We start from the raw sequence: 17625 nt of genomic DNA on the forward strand, positions 1-17625 counted from the left end.
CAAGGGGTCAATCAACCACATGCTTTTTGCGCCTAACAAGTGACAAGTCCATTGTTGATCACATTTGAGCTTGCTTTCCCTACATTTTCAACTAGAACTTATTCCTACACACATTTATCTGTAGTTGCAATGTATACTCAATTGTGATGTTTTTTGTAAAAATCTTGAGTGTGTCCTTATTAACATCACACATAGTTAACGTTTATTTCCAAGGTCAATAATGAAAGTTATCTATCTACCCCTAGTTTCCTTTGTACTTTTGACCTTGATAGAGTAAAGGTGTCGGTAGTAAGTGGTCGGTAGTAAGTGGTCTAGAGATATTTTGTATATACACCTGCATATTTGTAGATATTTAGTAGGACAATATGTGTGTGTATCATATGTGGTGGTTAACTTGTCACATTGGGTTCCCTAAGCTTTAGATTCAAATGTGTGCAGTTATTAGCTTGCAAATTTCGTATATCTACCATTTTGACTTATTCTACTCATCAACCAACTCCATTGTGATTTCTATTTTCTGGAGTGTGGATGCATTGTGGTGGATCCATATGAATGTACTTCCATTTTTTGTAAATTACATGTTTACACTACTTCCATTTTTTGTAGGCAATTTCTCATATGTATTGAGTATTCAATATATTTTTCCTTCTTTTGGTTTGTGGATAGTGGTGTTATACATTACTCTTAGAGAAGGTATCTAACCATGAATGTGTGTACTATGTTATCGTCCCAAAAATATAATGCTTTTGTTTTAACTAAACATTCTCCTAATATCCACTAGTTTTGGTTTGTGATGATCAAGCGTTGAATTTTGCAAGTAGATGCATTTGGTATTTTGCTCTAGAAGTCAAATACCAGTCTATCAATAGTTTAGGGTTTCTAAGCTTTAGGTGTAATGATTTTCAGTCCAAAGAGTAATGGGTACACAACTTATGATATAAATGTGAAATAAAAGTAGGATTTGATGGATTGGGCTTAAGGTTAATGCATCCTCAATTTCGAAAAGATATTGAACAATATGCCATTCATCTTTACACAGTGACATGTATCTTGAACAATCTCCATCTCTTCTTATAGTCATAGATATTCATCTAATTAGGGAGATCGATGATTTTGTGCATGGATAGGTATGGCTCACGAGGTTTAGGAATCAACATTAATGCTAGGAATGCATAATTGTGTATGAAGGGTTACCTATTGGTACATGCGAAGGTATTTCTATCATGGTAAGTAATAAACTACTTATTACATAGATGAACCTACGGATTCTACTAATGAGACAGGTTCTATAGTTGACGCTTATTCTTAAATGTCCTGGATAGGTTGTTAATAGTTCTCTCCCGATGTTTGCTCAATGAACTTGTTTTGCGCCTTTATGCAAACTTGTGAAGGATTGTGTATAGTAACTAGTTGCAAAATCTTCACAAAAATTAAAAAGAAGTGCCCAAAAGAACAATGTGACACATGCCAAAACAAGAAGGGATTAAAGTGTATGTATTGCAAGCTCATGAATGCAAAAGGCTAAATGGTATGTGCATTACTTTCACATTATTGAAAACAAAAGAAAAACATTCATAATACTAGTTTTTATTGATAAAACTTTTAGCATTGTAAAAGCACTTTAACCTTTTAGTTAAAACTCCTTTTTTTGCATAATTACTTTCACGTCACAATCAGTTAGACAACCTTTGTCGTAACATTATTCAGTTACAAGTACTTCATGCATGTATAGTAGTTTCGCATTATAAGCCCTTTTAGAGTATTTTGCTCATTCATAAGTTTGAGAAGATGCTTTCTACCCATTTTCTCCATCATAACCAAAAAAGTCGCTCCTCGCGAACATCGCCTACCGACAAGGAGAAAGCGTAATCGCATATTTGATCATTGTTACAACTAAGAAGTTGATGCATTGTAGGTTAGCTACAATGGGGGCTTTTCATTTGTTAGTATGGCTTTACTAAATTCGAGACAAACACATAGTTGGTTCTTTTACAACTACTTTATATTGTGTGCGTGTGTTTGTCTGTCAAAAGCTCTTTCTTTTAGCATAAATTGGTTGTCATCTTATATGTTGCATAATAACAATTGAGCACAACATGAGTAAATCAACAATTGGGTGATAGCTACATATAACTCATAAAAGTGGTGACAATAAAAAAAGGTAAGGAAACTCTTGATTGGATCTTACTTTCTATTATAAATCATTTTCTTATCTTATCTCTCTACTTTAGGAAGTATTCACATAATGTGTTGTTTGATAATTTGGAGGAGGAACTGTGCAAGAATGAGATAACAATTGAAAAATTCAAACCCAAGAAGATTTCTTTTGATGAAATTAACTTTCTCTTGTGATGAGTTATTGGATATGCATACCATGACCAACATTTTGCTCTTTCGATTTGGATGATAGTGTTGAGGCCAACAAGCTTTTTTATATAAATGTTAAGATTATATTGTTAGACATAAAAATCAAGAACCATGAACGTATGAAAGAGATGTGTTCTTAAAACAAACATCAATCTATTAAATAAAAATGTCAAGACGTTGATACATCACATGAAGATTACTTTTATTTATAGTTAACATCAATAATTGTGTATCAATTGTGTGACACAAACATATGGTGGGATTAAAATAAAGGGCTTGTAGCCTCACCCACATTGAATATATAAATGTCATGAATATCGTTGCACCATTTTTTTAATATAGGAGTTGTTTTGTTTCAAGTATGTGAAAAAGTTAATGATCTTCCATGTACTGGTTCTAGCTTCATTTTGAAAAGAAGAAAAAACAAAGTGTGAAATGGAATTTATAGTCATCTCGAAGATTTCGACAAGGTTATAATTAAAGCAAGTAGCATATTTGTGCTTTTGGATCATTAATAAAGCATAAAATGATAGTGCTATTGCTTTGCATGTGGAATTATTTGAGAGTCATCGTAACATGTAATCAAGATGTTCTCGATCCCGTATCGAGAAAATATTAATAGAAAAGATGAAAACAACAACTTCAATGATGTGATGCTCACTTACTAGTATTAAAATGACTTTCATATTTACATGAAGGTGATTGATTACTTTCATGTCAAAAATACAAAGATCGACATATTTGGAAATCCCCAAAAAAGACAAAAGTTCATCAAATCTGATGTGAAAAACAACGAGATAATATGTTGGGAAATGTTTCCGAAGGAAAAAAAAAGGGAGTCTGATGCTATTTGGTCTAAGACTACATCAAAAGAATGTGTTTGAAACTAGTTTCGATAAAAATATACAGGTAAAAAGCTTGGAGACCCATTGCAACTAGTAATTGTCTTCTTCTTTTTTGAGAGGTGTTGTTTATGCATCCCTTGCGATGATGGATTCAGCATTTAAAAGATGTATGAGTGACTTAACACACTTTTCATGAAGTTTTTATTTATTATCACAAAGACTTGGTGTTCAGATTGGGTCATTGGCACACATGATTTCTTCCGAAGAGATACAATACTTTGTTTCTAAACCCCATATAGTGCATGATTGAATTAAGGGGAGCAAATGTGCGTAAAATCTCTCTCAAAACATTAGCTTTAGACAACAATTGAATATGAATTTTCGTTCTTTGAAGTCATGCGGATGTATTAGGCCGATAAAAGTGCACACAATATGGTTTAAGAAGATTCAGCTCAACATTAGCCATTGTGATGGGGTCTCCACTTTGAGCTATCCTTGATGCGAGCACCATCAAGGACATCTGATATGTATTCTTAGCTTCTCTTGCCTACTTTGCCTTTGTTTCATAAAGTCCAACCTCTATGCATTCCATGTTTGTTAACCAAATGGCCACCATCAAACAAAGATCCATCTACATATATACCACATAATCCAAACATGAAAATGATGTTCGGCCGACAATTTAATCTCTTCCTATCCACTCTTATCGAGTCATGAGTGTTTAAACTAAAGGTTCCACTAAACCTTCAGACTAGACTATGTAGGTCTATTATGAGTAAGTAGTTAGTTACACATAGCACAATGCACAATACTTCCTGTTTGCCAAATGAAACGACGAATTAACCTTCTGAAAACTATACGGGTTTCAGAAAGGAGTAGCAAGAATCTATCAACTATTTGCAATGAGTTATAAATATCAGAGGCCTTCAAATATTAGCAAAAATCTAATTGAAAAAAAACCATGGCTATTTTTTGTTATCTGACAAAATACACAGGCTTTACAATAACATTCCAAACAAGGCATCATCTCAAAAACAATAGTGTGTCTTGCAAGTGGTAGAGTTAAAAAATGCAATTATGGATGAGTATCATATAGAACATCTAACACTAAGAATCATCGATAGAATATGTATATATGTATGAGTGTGTGTGTGTATATATATATGGTGTGTGTATGTGTGTGTTTTACAAATTATAAAGCCTCTCTCAATTGCTTGTCTTTGTTCTCGAAAAAAACCTTGCAAACCCACTCCCATGTTTCTCGACATAAGGGAAAGAAGAAGAAGACGCATCATCACTCATAGACTTTGAGAGATCAGGTCCCGGAAAAGACCGTTGCACGTGTTTCTTCCTCCGCAACATTTTTTTGGACGCCGGTTTCTTAGGAGAAAATGCGGGTTCGACCTCGGGAGAACTCGGCATTTGGGCTACTGCCTCAATATAGTCTTCATGGGCAGGCACTTTATCTCCGAACATATCATACATTTTCCTCCCATTATTATGGTGCCCTTGTACAGACAAACTAATGAGTTCCGAGTCCAACATATCCGATGCAATGCTATCTCGAGGATCCCATGATCCTTTGGTTTTTTTGTTGGTCAGTGGCATGTCAATGTCATATTCTTCTTCTTCATCATCTTCTCCTTCATGGTCATCCGAAAAGACTTCGTTACCATCACCAAAAACCGCCGAATGACACCGCATTGGAGTGTATCGTTCCGATGAGATTTTTACATCCATGGGTAGAGCTAGGTATTGTTGAGAGGATTGATTAGGAGATGCAAGGACTTTCAGTTGTTTCCCGAGAGCTAGAATTGTTCGTTGACACTCAGCGAGCTTCTCCGTTGCAGCCGCAATCTCTTGTTCCTGCCAAAAGAAACATTGTTTTCTTGTTTTCAGAAATTGTATGTACATATATGTATACACACATACATATATGTATTATGTATGTATTATGTATATATATATATATAATATAATATATATATATATATATATATATATATATATATATATATATATGTATGTATGTATGTATGTATGTATGTATGTATGTATGTATGTATAGTCTTTACCTTTTTCACTTGCTCAGCTTCCTCAGCAGCCATAGCATACCTTTCACTGCTCAATTGAGATTTCCTACAGAAACCAAAACAGCATCAGTTTATATTATAACTAACAAAGAAGGAAATGTGCAAGCAACGGTTGATTTTTATTCCAAAACCACTATATATTATTTTTTGCAGCAATTCTACTTGAAAAACTAACAAAGCAAAAAAAATTCAAAATATATTGATTGATATCTATGGTTAACTTACTCTTCAAGCAGCTTCTCTTGGAGCTCCCTGCACTTAGATTCTAGATCCAAATTCTTCTGTTGTTCGCTCAAAATCTCTCTTGAGAGACACCCTACTCTCTCTTGCAATTTGATCACCTCGACTCTACTCGATTCGAGCTCTGAATCTGTTTGTTCCTTCAGAAGACACACTCTCCGAACCTCCTCTTCTCCATGTTTCTTAAGCAATTCTAGAGAACAGACTCTTGCCTCCAGCACCTTCACATGTTGCTCTGTTTCCTGAAGTTGTGCATTCAATGCATCAGACATCTCATCTATCTTTGCTCGTTCCATCTTCTTCGTTGTCACAAGCTCTTGCTCTATAGCATTGAACCTTGTCAATTCAGCCTTCATGTGGGTTTCCAATGCAACTTTCTCCGAAATGACCCTACTAAGCTCCTCTTCTATAATACTCTTCTCATTCAGAGCTTTGCTTAGCTCTTCTTCAAGTTTCAAGATCTTAGACGAAAAGATTAGATTTTTATCATCATGATCAAGATTGTTTTCATCGGTAGGTACGATTTTTGCAGCTTCTTCTGAGCAATCTGATTTGCTTGTATCAGAGATAGGGCTCACTGTTCCAGAATATTCCATTTCTCCACTTACATGGCTTGATCCATCCCAACCCAAGCCCTTACTTTCTCTTCTCATCTTCAATATGTAACTAAGTATTGACGCGAGCTCTACCATTAGCTCCAGAAGATTTGCCTTGCTTTGCAAAAACGCGTTGCGAATATCAATAAGCCTCTTCCGTTTCATGCCAAGCTCACCGATCTTCAGTTGTTCTTCTCCCAAACTAAAGCTTTCCATTGTTAGCATTGATCTCTCTAGTCGAGAAGGAGATTTCCCATGGTTAAGCTTCATCTCTCTATTTATTGAAAGGGAAAGCTGGCAGTCAACACTAAGTTCTTCAACCAGCTCAACTACTTTGCATATAGTTGAACCAACTTCCAGAGTAGTTTCAGTGATTTTGTAACTGGAAGCTTCTTCATTGTGACCAGGACCTTTTGCAAGGCGCCGAATCTGGTTACGCAAACTTCCCATAGAATGGCTTGGCATTCCCATGTCTTCTCTTATCTCATCTAGCACTTCATATACATCAGCATTTGCTTCTTGAGCCTCGAATAACATATCCAATTTCTCCTTCAAGCTTGATAGGCTCAATTGATTTTCAGCATCTTTCGATTTCCACATGAGTACCTCTTCCTCTACATTTGCTAGCTTGCCACTCACTTCTTCATACCGTCGACATGCGTCCTGAATCTCCGACTTCAAGCCATGCTCAACGGCAGATGAAGAAACGCCAATCGATTTCTTTACGTCTTTATGTTCCAGAGACCTCCTTATCTCTTGGATAGGATCAACAGATATAGGTGATAAAGATGCAAGTTGTTCCATTTCCATGAAATCATCAAGATCAGTTTTCGATGATCCAACAGCTTTTGTAGAGACATGAATCTTCTTCTCTTTTCTAAACTGATCTAGCTCCACTATTAATGCAGAAGCCCATGATTCAGCACAGCTCACCTCTCCATCGTTCCCATCATCCGATGCTGAGGCAATGCTTTGTTCCATGCTGTCTGAGATGCTTCTTGCAGTTTCGGCATTCATATCAGATACACTCATCCGGATTGGGGGAATCTTTTGATTAATCCCTTGATTTGATGCCAAAGCATCTAATTGATGCTCAACCAATGATAGCTTTGATGCAGTCCTCGCACACATCAGCCTCGCAGATTGTAGCTCATTGCTTTTTTTCGATAGAGATTCCCTTAACATTTTGGTTTCCTCCTCAAGAGCACTGTATCGTTCCGACCATGAGCTCCCTTCTCTATCTTGATAATGGTTGTCTTCATGGACATCTTGCACAGACTCTTGAGCTGATTTGGTGGTTTTCTTCCGATTATCCTTGATATTCATACTCTCGATTTCTAACCTCATTTGCGCCAGAGCTCCAGGGCCAGGTAGCTTCTTGCGGATTAATCCTCGGAGACGTTGGCATTCTGCTTCAAGTTTAGATATTCTTTTGATATCCTCCAAGTGCTGCTTGTTCGCCACATCGACAGCTCGTTTACTCATTCCTTTCTCTTCATTCCTAATCTCCAGTTCCTTTTGTGACACATGAAGCTCATACTTGAATGCAATTTTTTCCTTCTCACAAGATTCAAGCCTAACACGCAACAAACTCACTTCGGCCTCAGCAGCCGAACGAGCATCACTGAGCTCAGCTATGGTCTTTCCTCTCTCTTGAAGAGATTTTGTGATAGCCTTATTTTCAGCATCTCTCTCAAGAAACCTTTGTTCTAAGTCAGCTAATCTTTCTTCGAGTTCAGATCGGGTCAAATCCCAATCTCTGGTTTTCTTAACAATGGCATCGTGAATGTTTTCTTCTTGTTCTTCCCTTGCATGTCTGAGTTGTCTCATACACTCTTTCAGAGCTCCATCTAAGTGTGAAACTCTATCTTCAGCAGCTAACCTTTGTTGAATTGCAGAATCTAACTGACCTCTTAAAGTGGCCGTCTCTGATTCAGCCTTCTCCCACCCTATTTTATTCATTGCATATGAATTTACCATTAAAGTAAATTAATTACTTCTTAATCCACAAACATCTCCTCTTATAAAAATGTAATGTGAACTACATAATGAAAAATGTATATATAATCTGCAAACATCTCCCAAATTTCCCTGAGCTTTTCATTATATATTTCACAAAATCCCAAACTTTGAAGGGTATTTTGGAGTTTCTTCCTAGTTGCTATTACCTGATACAGCTTCTTCAGCAACTTTTGCATGTTGTTTAACTAGAAGATCTTTACTTGTTGCGTCCATCGATGCCACTGATAATTTCTCAGTTAGCTCTTTGAGCTTCTGCTCATATTCTTGTGACGTTATCTTGTGTCCATCAGGAATGAGGGTACCATTAGATACAGCATCCTATTAGACAAAAACGTGAAGGACGAATTAAAAGCAGAGCATATGATACATTTTGGTACATGCTACAAACCCAAAACCCAGATACAGGTTTCAACATGGATATTAGGATCTAAAGAAGCCACAGCATGCAAAAAAAACAATTTCAAAGCATTACCTTTTATACATTCATAAGATGTAATTATTAGAATTTGAATGAGTTACAACAATAAGGCTGTGGATTCAAGTCTAATGCAACAGCTTAGTGACTGATTCATCGTAAAAAAAAAAAAACAAATGACATTTTCAGTTCAAAGAAGCCATGCAAACTAAACATTTTTTTTGTTTGCAACTATGTATACTATCATTTCCTCTGGAGCATGGCTTTAGAAAATTCATTTTCCACAACCCAAGGATTGGCGAGGAGATTGTGTACACTCGAGCACTATTTCAAAAACATTACATTTAAGATTCCTAAATATTTTGTATGAGATCATGTAAACATTCATATTTTTTTAGTTTGAGATCATCTACACAGCCATATTTCTCCTAAACATGGCTTCTTTACGAAATTCACTTCCCACAACCCAAGGGTTGCAAAACAACGGCATTAGCTTATAAAAGGCAATGCTTGAGACAGGGTTGATCCATGGCATTTGGGGAAATAAAGAAACAATTGGGGAGTTAGTGTGGACTAAATGCATGCATGTTATGAAACATGAGCCTGGAGATCATTCTGAAACTACCAAATGGACAAGAAAGGGATCAAGATGTTGCAACATACCTGGCCGTCAGGATTCCTTGTTGGGTCAAAACTCTCACTGTATGCTGTAACTTTGTCTGATGGCTTCTTCTTCCAAGGCCAACTCCTTTTGTCCATGGAATTGACTCTATATGGTTATAGCATCATACAACATACAAATCTGACAAAGTAAACCTTATTAGCATACATTTCAATTAATGAACACATATACATGCATACAAACATTAAAACATACAAGCTTACTTTTTTATACAATATACACACATGCATACATCAAACCATACATAAATAGAGATGTTCATACATAAAAGCACGCATGCATACATACATACATATAGCCACGCATACGTTTTCTGTAATCATACATACATGCATGCATGCACAAATCACACAACGTACACGCAAACATACTTACATTACCACACACGCATAATTTGTGCGTGCATGTATATGTTATGTTTTCAATCACTTTTGGTATGGTTAAAACCTTGAACTTGCTATGGAGAATGATTGTAGTGATTTTTAAAGAAGAAAAGATCGAATCACATGGGAAGGATGAAACACAATGTGGCAAATCTAAACTGAATATTTGTCAGCTGAGAGCGCAATAAGATCCAGAGTCATTCATATGAGGATTAGGATCGGAATATCCATATGTTATGATAAGGATGATTGATCAAAAGGATTAAGTATCTCATCTCACAGATCCCATAATGTTTACATGGATTTCGAAAAGAAATGATCTAATCTCCAAAACTATTTACTGAACACATAGATTCTCATTTTGTTCGTAGATTTTTTGTTTTGCTTCTCTCCTCCCACTTTAACTCATTCTATAGATCTACGTAGATATGTAATCTAAGATTCAAATCTTTTATTCCAAGTGTTTGATCTTTGTATCTGAAAATATATAGAGGACTTGTAACCCCAATTAATTACAAGTGATTTGACGATTAAAAAAACCCATTCTAGTAGATAATGAAATCAAATTGATAGGTCTCTGAGTGTGTTTTTTTTCCGGGAATCCAAGATCAAGAGATCAAAGATCAAAGCTGAAAGCTGAACAAATAAAACAGAGAATTTTCTTTCTCTATGGTATTTAGCAACGGGGCAATGTGAGAAACAAAGGAAGGGGAAAGCAGGTGAATGAATGCAATAGAATCAGAGAATGGAATGCAATGCAGGTACAATCAATCAAGGAACGGATGCAAAGGAATTTTAGTGAAGGAATGCAATGCAGTGCGATACTGAGTAGAAACCAATGAATGCAAAAATCAAAGACGAGTGTTGGAGAGGAAGAAGGGAGAGGGGATGGTGTTTGCTTACAGTAGAAGAAGGAGGAGGAGGAGGAGGAGGAGGAAAGAGGATTCAATGGATCCTTTTCTTTTGCATTTTGAAAGGTAATAAGTATGTAGTGTAAAGGAATCAAAGGATTTAGAAGAAGAAGAAGAAGAAGAAGAAGAATGAGAAACAGGGGAGGTTAAGGAACAGAATGAGAAACAGGGGAGGTTAAGGAACAGAGAGGGGGGGGTTGTAGAAGATAGAGAAGAGAGGGTGAGGGTGAGGGTGAGGAGGGTGGATACATTGAAATTTGATGGTAAGATTAGATAGTGGATAGAGAGAGAGAGAGAGAGAGAGAGAGAGAGAGAGAGAGATGAGCGTAACAGTCTACCTGCTCCTGTAAAGAAAAGGAAGGAAGAAAAGAAGAAGAAGAAGAAGAAGAAGAAGAAGAAGAAGAAGGAAGGGCAGGAGAGTGAGTGAGTGAGTGGGTGGTCTTTGCTTTTCCTGGAGGTCTTAAGCTATTTAGCCTATATGGGCCATGGCCATGATGAAATTGAAATGAAATGAAAGCCACAAACAGACAGACAGACAAGAGAGTATAAGGGAGGTGTTTCTATGTATTTATGTATGTATGTATGTATGAGTATGTTGTATGTATGTATATGTGTACAATAATAATTTGGTGTGGTGGAGGTGATGATGCGTTTTGGGCACAACATGATGACGATGCTGTATGTATGTATGTATGTATGTATGTATGTATGTATGCATTATGTATGTATGTATGTATGTATGTATGTATGCATCATGTATGTATGTATGTATGTATGTATGTATGTATGCATCATGTATGTATGTATGTATGTGTAATATATGTATGTATGCATCATGTATGTATGTATGTGTAATATATGTATGTATGTATGTATGTATGTATGCATCATGTATGTATATGTATGTATATATACGTATGCATGTGTGTGAGGGAGAGAGAGAGAGAGAGAGAGAAGCCAAAATGGCCATCTATCCATTTATGCACACATTCAAAACACACCATTGTTATACATATAGCATATTTCTTATACAATCAATCAATTAATGCCCTCGTCCGCAATTTGTTCGCGGATCATAAAGCCACGATATCGTGTTAGCCTGCCTTAGCTTCTTAGCTTAACTTAACTTAGCTCGCCTCACTCAGGTAGAAGAAGGGTGCGCACTCACACTCACATGTGTGTGTGTATGTGTGTGTGTGTGTGTGTGTGTGTGTGTTGGTGGTGTTGTAAGAGTATATTGTAAAGAGAGAGAGAGAGAGATGACATTTGTTTAATAGAAGTGGACCCATTGGTTACAATGCTCTTTCTATGACTTTGGCATCATCTTTCTTACTATCACTCCCTCACTCTCTCTCTCTACTTCAACAAGTCTTAGCCTTGTTCACACTAGATCACGGAAAAGAGTCGTTCTTTCACCCTTGTGGAAGATTTTTCTAGCTCGGGAGTATTGGATCAAAAACTCAACCTTCCGTCAATGACTTCTATCATTGACTTGTGCATCATCTTCTAAAAAGCAAGAAAGGTGGAGCTTATATCTACGTAGAGTCGTCCAACCCACGTCCCCCAACTACTCACTTATTATTTGCCTTGCTTGCAAAAGCTCTTAATGTTGAGTATTGCCTCAAACTTAGACAGGAACTAGCTTGCTTGCCACATGTAGAGAATCTCTCTCTCTCTCTCTCTCTCTCTCTCTCTCTCTCTCTCTCTCTCTCTCTCTCTCTCTCTCTCTCTCTCTCTCTTCTTCGACCAAGCCCAATCCTTGCATGAATTCCTCTCACAACCACAATGTGCACTCTCGATTGCAACATTCATTGGTAAAGTTCTTGAACATCAAGAGTCACTACTCACTTTCACACGTATCACGTGAAATGTAATATTTTTGGTCTCATAGATCATATTTGACCTCCGAAGACGATAATATAATCTCTCTCTCTCTTTCTCTCTCTCTCTCTCTCTCTCTCTCTCTCTCTCTCTCTCTCTCTCTCTCTCTCTCTCTCTCTCTCTCTCTCTCTCTCTCTCTCTCTCTCTCTCTCTCTCTCTCTCTCTCTCTCTCTCCAAAACTCGAAACTCCATCGGTCTACTAGGATAATACCTCAACCCGGAGAATACTTCAGTTGAGGAGGAGATTGTTGAAGGGCTCCAATGCCATGAGAGTGTCACCATCTCATCATCAACACTTGTTTTTTATCACTTTTGGAGAACTCCTAACCATTAGTTTGCCACTTCCACTCACTGATCTCTAAAAAACAAGTTTATCACACAACTTTTAGATGGGTTCGCATTCTCATGTCGAAAGCGAGGAAAAACATGGTAAAAGGGCGATTGCATATCATTTTGTATGTCTCAAAGTTTCATACCTACTAAGAAAAAATATATATACATTAGGAAAGAAACATGACGAACCTTCGTAGGAGAGGAGAGTTGTGGTCAAAATGTAAGTAGATAGCTATATTGTAAGATATTAGATTGGTCATTAGGGATGTCCTTGAGGGAGAGGTATCCCTTCAAGCATGGGCATAGGAGTGGCATGATAGCATCCCTTTCAGATACATCCAAATTTCAACGGATATAGAGAAAACATGGTTGGGAAGGAACAAGATGGTCATGACAACATAACTAACTGTACAATGTGGAATACATATTGAAAATGAAGAAGGATAATTAGAAATATATTGGACCTACCACGTGCCCTTGTATTCTAGTGCGTCTATGGTGAAATTCCATACAACTTATGTTAGTACACTATTTGTATGTGGCAATATAAACCATTTTAGCGAAATGCTCTTTGTTTGTCATCGAATGCAAGGTGTCATATCACTAATCCATGGCCCATTCATATGGAATGAGGTTGAAATAAGGAAGTTTAAATCTCATAAAAAAAAGTCAAACAAGTTCTTAATGTATAGGTAAAGTTGAGAAGAATTTCTTGCAAAATAGTCAAGGTCTATGAAACCATAAAACATTTGCAAATATTAACAAATATCTCCCCCATGCCTCATAAAAAATTTGATGCTAGCACTGTTCCATGTCAACTACACAACTTCATTTTCAATGTTATATTGGTGGCGTCTCTTCCTTCCTCGTGTTGGAATTGGCAAGGACATGTGTGGATCAGAATGACATCTATCTAATGTCTATGCTAGACACAAGGCGTGATTGTTGGAAGCTCTCCGTACACGATATAATACCTCTCTCTCTCTCTCTCTACAAACGATTGCATGCAAATTTGTATGTTCCTGTTCATTAATGGCCAAAACACAACTAATCTCTCATGGGTATACCTTGGAAGTTTATACGTATGCTCAGCCCTAGCCGAAGGGCTAGGGAGGGTGCCTTTAATGCTTACAACGTGGTGAGATGGGTCAACCTTTTGAGTGTTAATTACAAGGGAATCTCAAGAGAAATTCAAAGAGTGGAGTCAGTTGATTGCCTTTGGGCTTCTAGGGACCAATTCATCCGGCAATTGTAACAACTTCCAATCTCTTGGATAACAAATTGCACACGTTCACATTGATCACAATGTAACAAAAAGTTCTTTATATGTTGTGGGGGTGTTGAATTTCATGCTTTATCTACCAAATTAAGACTCCATCAAATGTTGTGCACAAAAAAGTTTATTATCCAATATCAATCAAAGTCCACTCATTACTTTTATGCACCATGTCAAGAGAACCATTTTCAAAAAGAGATCCGAGCTACATATGTACTTATTGCCTCGTTAATAGCAAGGATTTCTCAATCTTAATTGTGACATGACATGTATCGACTCTCTTGGCACTCTTCGTTGAATCAAACCAATATTGTGTCGATTTTTTATGCCCAATTTTTTTATTATTAGAGATGACATTTACTCCTGCTTATGACAAACTAAGAACTTTTATGAGATTACAAACTGAGTGTGCATGAGATCAGAGGAAGCATATGGAACATTCATATTCAAGTACAAATTTAGTTGAACTAAGCAAACTATTACAAAGTATAATCCCAAATTGTGGTTGTGTGGTATGCCAAAGCCCTCTATTGCTCGTTTTGCAAAACCTGACCCATGTCATTATTGTCATGGTGTCCAATGCTTTTCTCATTGTCATGAAAATCATACTCGTTTGTTTATATGAATGTTAGGGCATATATCTTTTGACAAGCTTGAGCAATAAGCCCATTGTCTCAAGATCCATGAATGTAAGGGTTAATTGTCACCATTCAAAACCATTCTTGGACAATTCAATTTCTCGTCCTTGCACTTACACATTTCTATGTTACTTGTTTTTCATTTATTCCCATACTCTAACCCAGATGAAAACTCCACATGAATCTATGTATTTATCATTATTGTTCTACATAAAAAAAAGCCTTGGGATGGAATTTCCACATGCATTAACTAAGGGTGTTTTGTTCTCATCTAAGGGTTTTGAGTCTTGACTAGTAACCAACTAGACAATAGTGAGCGAAAAGTATACTCCCATTATAATTGGAGGTTTTTCCACTTTAGCTTTAGAATTTCTAGCTCATTGATGTGGACTTCCAAATTGCATTTGATTTCAGATTTTTTATTTCATTCGACCAATTAAATATTGATGTTGTTAATCAAAGGAGGAAATGTAGTAGGGAGACAAGTATGTTCCCGTTCCTCACGCAAAGATTGATGAAAACAAGAAGTAACTATGAACACATCGAGAGGATGGGCATGACGGTAAGGGGTGTGTGCCAAGTATAATGTACATCAAGTATTTCTTTCGACTAAACATGGGAAAAGGAGAACTATTAATAACATGGCAATTGTTTCCAGTATATCTTTTATAAAGCCGAGAATGCTTTGTATGAGTTGTTGCATTTGCTATTAAACATATAGTTCAATGTCGGGCCCTAGATCTTCATAAACATAAAGAATCACCCCACAAGTAAATAAATAACATCATTTAAGGGATTATTTAAAACGTGATTGAATAAGCACAATATTGAAATGAGACAATACGCATGTAAGAAATAAATCGAGAGACAAATTTAGTTAACTAATCCACTATTGTCAATCCAAGATACTTTTATTGTAGGCAATGAAACGATGCAAAACTGAAAGGCCTCAATTAAAGAGATTATGTGGGTTAAAGCACCGGGTTAGTACGTGTTGAATCATGTTTTTGTAATCAACCTAGTGACGCATACATGACGAGCCACCAAATGGACATGTTGGCACTATTGAGAGAGATAGTTGTCTCATAATTATACACATTGTCCCATGTCGCATGACCCCATGTTTATATTTTTTTCCTCATAAAAATATCCTCCATTGGTATTAACATAAAGTGGCCGAAGGCAATATACAAAATAGTCCAGTATTACAAAGAAAATTGCAACATAATTAAGTAGAAAACTATTGAACACTCGTGCAACTTTAACAGTCTCAACAACACTGGGTTCAAGATTTTTGGCCTTTATCACTAGAGTCTCTACCACATATATTGCTCCGCATTCCTTCACCCAGTTTCTAGTGGGCATATCCTGAAATAAGTGTGGTCCAACATGCGAGATCACGGATGGTGAGCTCGCCAAATATTTCCTTGGCTTTCTCGACTTCACCACATTTTCCATACATGTCCATCAAAACAGTGCTAATCACAACATCTTCTTCCAAGCACCTTTTCTTAATATCATAATGAATATATTTGCCCTTGGAAATGACACATATATTAGCACAAGCCCTTAGGATGGATGCGAACGTGACGGAACCGGGAGAAAAGCCTTCTTTCTGCATCCAGTCAAAAAGATTGAGGGCTTCCCCATGTTGGCATTGTTGGGTATATCCACAAATCAATGCATTCCAACAAACCGTATCATGAACCGGAAGCTCATCAAATAGTGCTTGAGACATCGCTAATGCACCACATTTGGCATACATATCAACCAAAGCATTGCCAAGTGTAGTGTGCTTTTCTAGAATGTTGCTCTTATTAATGCATTCATGGATTTGTTTGCTCTTTTCCAAAGGTCCTATGCTACCACAAGCATTGAGACCAGAAATATATGTAATCGCATTTGGCTCAATACCTTCCCTAATCCTTCGCTCGAAGCTATTCAGTACTTTCTCACCTTTCCCTTGCTCGACATACCCAGCTATTAATGCATTCCAACATACTATCTTCTGGTTAGGAAGCTCCTAGAAAACTTGCTCAGCTACTTTGAGCGCACCACATTTACAATACATACTGATTAAAGCAATACTAAGCATGATATTCTTCTCTATAAGTCTTTGTTGAATGATTACATTGTGAATTTTCTTGCCTTTGTCAAGAGCTTGTATGCTTGCACAAGCCTTCAAGGCACAAATATAAGTTACAACATCAGGAGAGAAACCCTCCTTTTGCATTCTCTCAAAATGGATTAGTGCTTCTTTACTATTACCTTGGTGTGCATATCCATCAATTAGTATATTCCAAGAGACTACATTCCGAACCAAAAGTTCATCAAAGAGTTCTTGAGACCTATCCAACATTCCACATTTCGCATACATAGTGAATAGAGTTGTATCAAGAGAGATGGTTCCCCCCCCATCATGTCCTTCTTCAGAATCAAATCATGAATCTCTATTCCTTTATTGATGGCTCTCATGTTAGTACAGGCCTTGAAGATACAAATGTATGTGATGTCATCAGGAGAGAACCCTTCAATACCATTTGGTCAAAGAAATCAAGGGTTTCTTCATTGCAGCCATGTTGAACATATCTAGCAAGCAATGCATTCCAAATAACCACATTTCGTACCCACATGCCATCAAATACTTCTTGTGATTTTATTAATGCATCACATTTGGCATACATGGTTACTAAAGAGCTCCCAATATAGGGATGTTTGCCTCCATTAACGATAATCCATACTTCATGAGCTTCACCACATTTTGCATATAAGTCGACCAACACATCTTGACTACATATCAACCAATGCATTCCCAACAATGCAATCTATCTCAACCAAAACGTTTCTTGCAATATCAACATGTATTGACTTGCCCTTACCCATGGCTCCAAATCTACGACAAGCTATTAACATGCATGTGTGAGTGATACCATCTAGAGATAT

At 36.9% G+C, this 17625-nt stretch overlaps 2 protein-coding genes across 2 annotated transcripts; both read right to left on the reverse strand.

The window, feature by feature from the left end:
- Positions 1 to 4164: 4164 nt before the first annotated feature.
- LOC147860024 (filament-like plant protein 7) lies at positions 4165 to 9380 on the reverse strand. The gene is made up of 5 exons (XM_087324253.1): positions 9242 to 9380; positions 8310 to 8481; positions 5531 to 8090; positions 5288 to 5351; positions 4165 to 5078 (listed from the first exon to the last, which is right to left on the reverse strand). Exons 1-5 carry the CDS (start codon positions 9335 to 9337, stop codon positions 4419 to 4421), a joined length of 3552 nt encoding a protein of 1183 aa, XP_087180379.1. The 5' UTR covers positions 9338 to 9380; the 3' UTR covers positions 4165 to 4418.
- A 6656-nt stretch (positions 9381 to 16036) lies between these two features.
- On the reverse strand, positions 16037 to 17059 carry LOC147860025 (putative pentatricopeptide repeat-containing protein At1g69350, mitochondrial). Its single transcript, XM_087324612.1, has 2 exons — positions 16756 to 17059; positions 16037 to 16662 (listed from the first exon to the last, which is right to left on the reverse strand). The coding sequence occupies exons 1-2, from the start codon at positions 17057 to 17059 to the stop codon at positions 16037 to 16039; spliced, it is 930 nt and encodes a 309-aa protein (XP_087180738.1).
- Positions 17060 to 17625: the final 566 nt, after the last annotated feature.

Source organism: Azolla caroliniana, unplaced genomic scaffold (assembly GCF_043228905.1).
Source record: "Azolla caroliniana isolate FFs.n. ecotype wild unplaced genomic scaffold, voAzoCaro1.0.p SCAF_9, whole genome shotgun sequence".
Lineage (NCBI taxonomy): Eukaryota > Viridiplantae > Streptophyta > Polypodiopsida > Salviniales > Salviniaceae > Azolla > Azolla caroliniana.

Excerpts from the sequence above, each read along its gene's own strand:
- LOC147860025 (XM_087324612.1), bottom strand. The coding sequence starts at position 17,059 with ATGTATGCGAAATGTGGAATGTTGGATAGGTCTCAAGAACTCTTTGAT. Across the intron at positions 16,663-16,755 it reads GCTTAGTATTGCTTTAATCA|CTGGGTATGTCGAGCAAGGG; the intron begins GTATGTATTGTA and ends ATGCATTAATAG.
- LOC147860024 (XM_087324253.1), bottom strand. The coding sequence starts at position 9,337 with ATGGACAAAAGGAGTTGGCCTTGGAAGAAGAAGCCATCAGACAAAGTT. Across the intron at positions 8,091-8,309 it reads TGCTGAAGAAGCTGTATCAG|GGTGGGAGAAGGCTGAATCA; the intron begins GTAATAGCAACT and ends TGAATAAAATAG. Across the intron at positions 5,352-5,530 it reads CAAGAGAAGCTGCTTGAAGA|GAAATCTCAATTGAGCAGTG; the intron begins GTAAGTTAACCA and ends TGGTTTCTGTAG.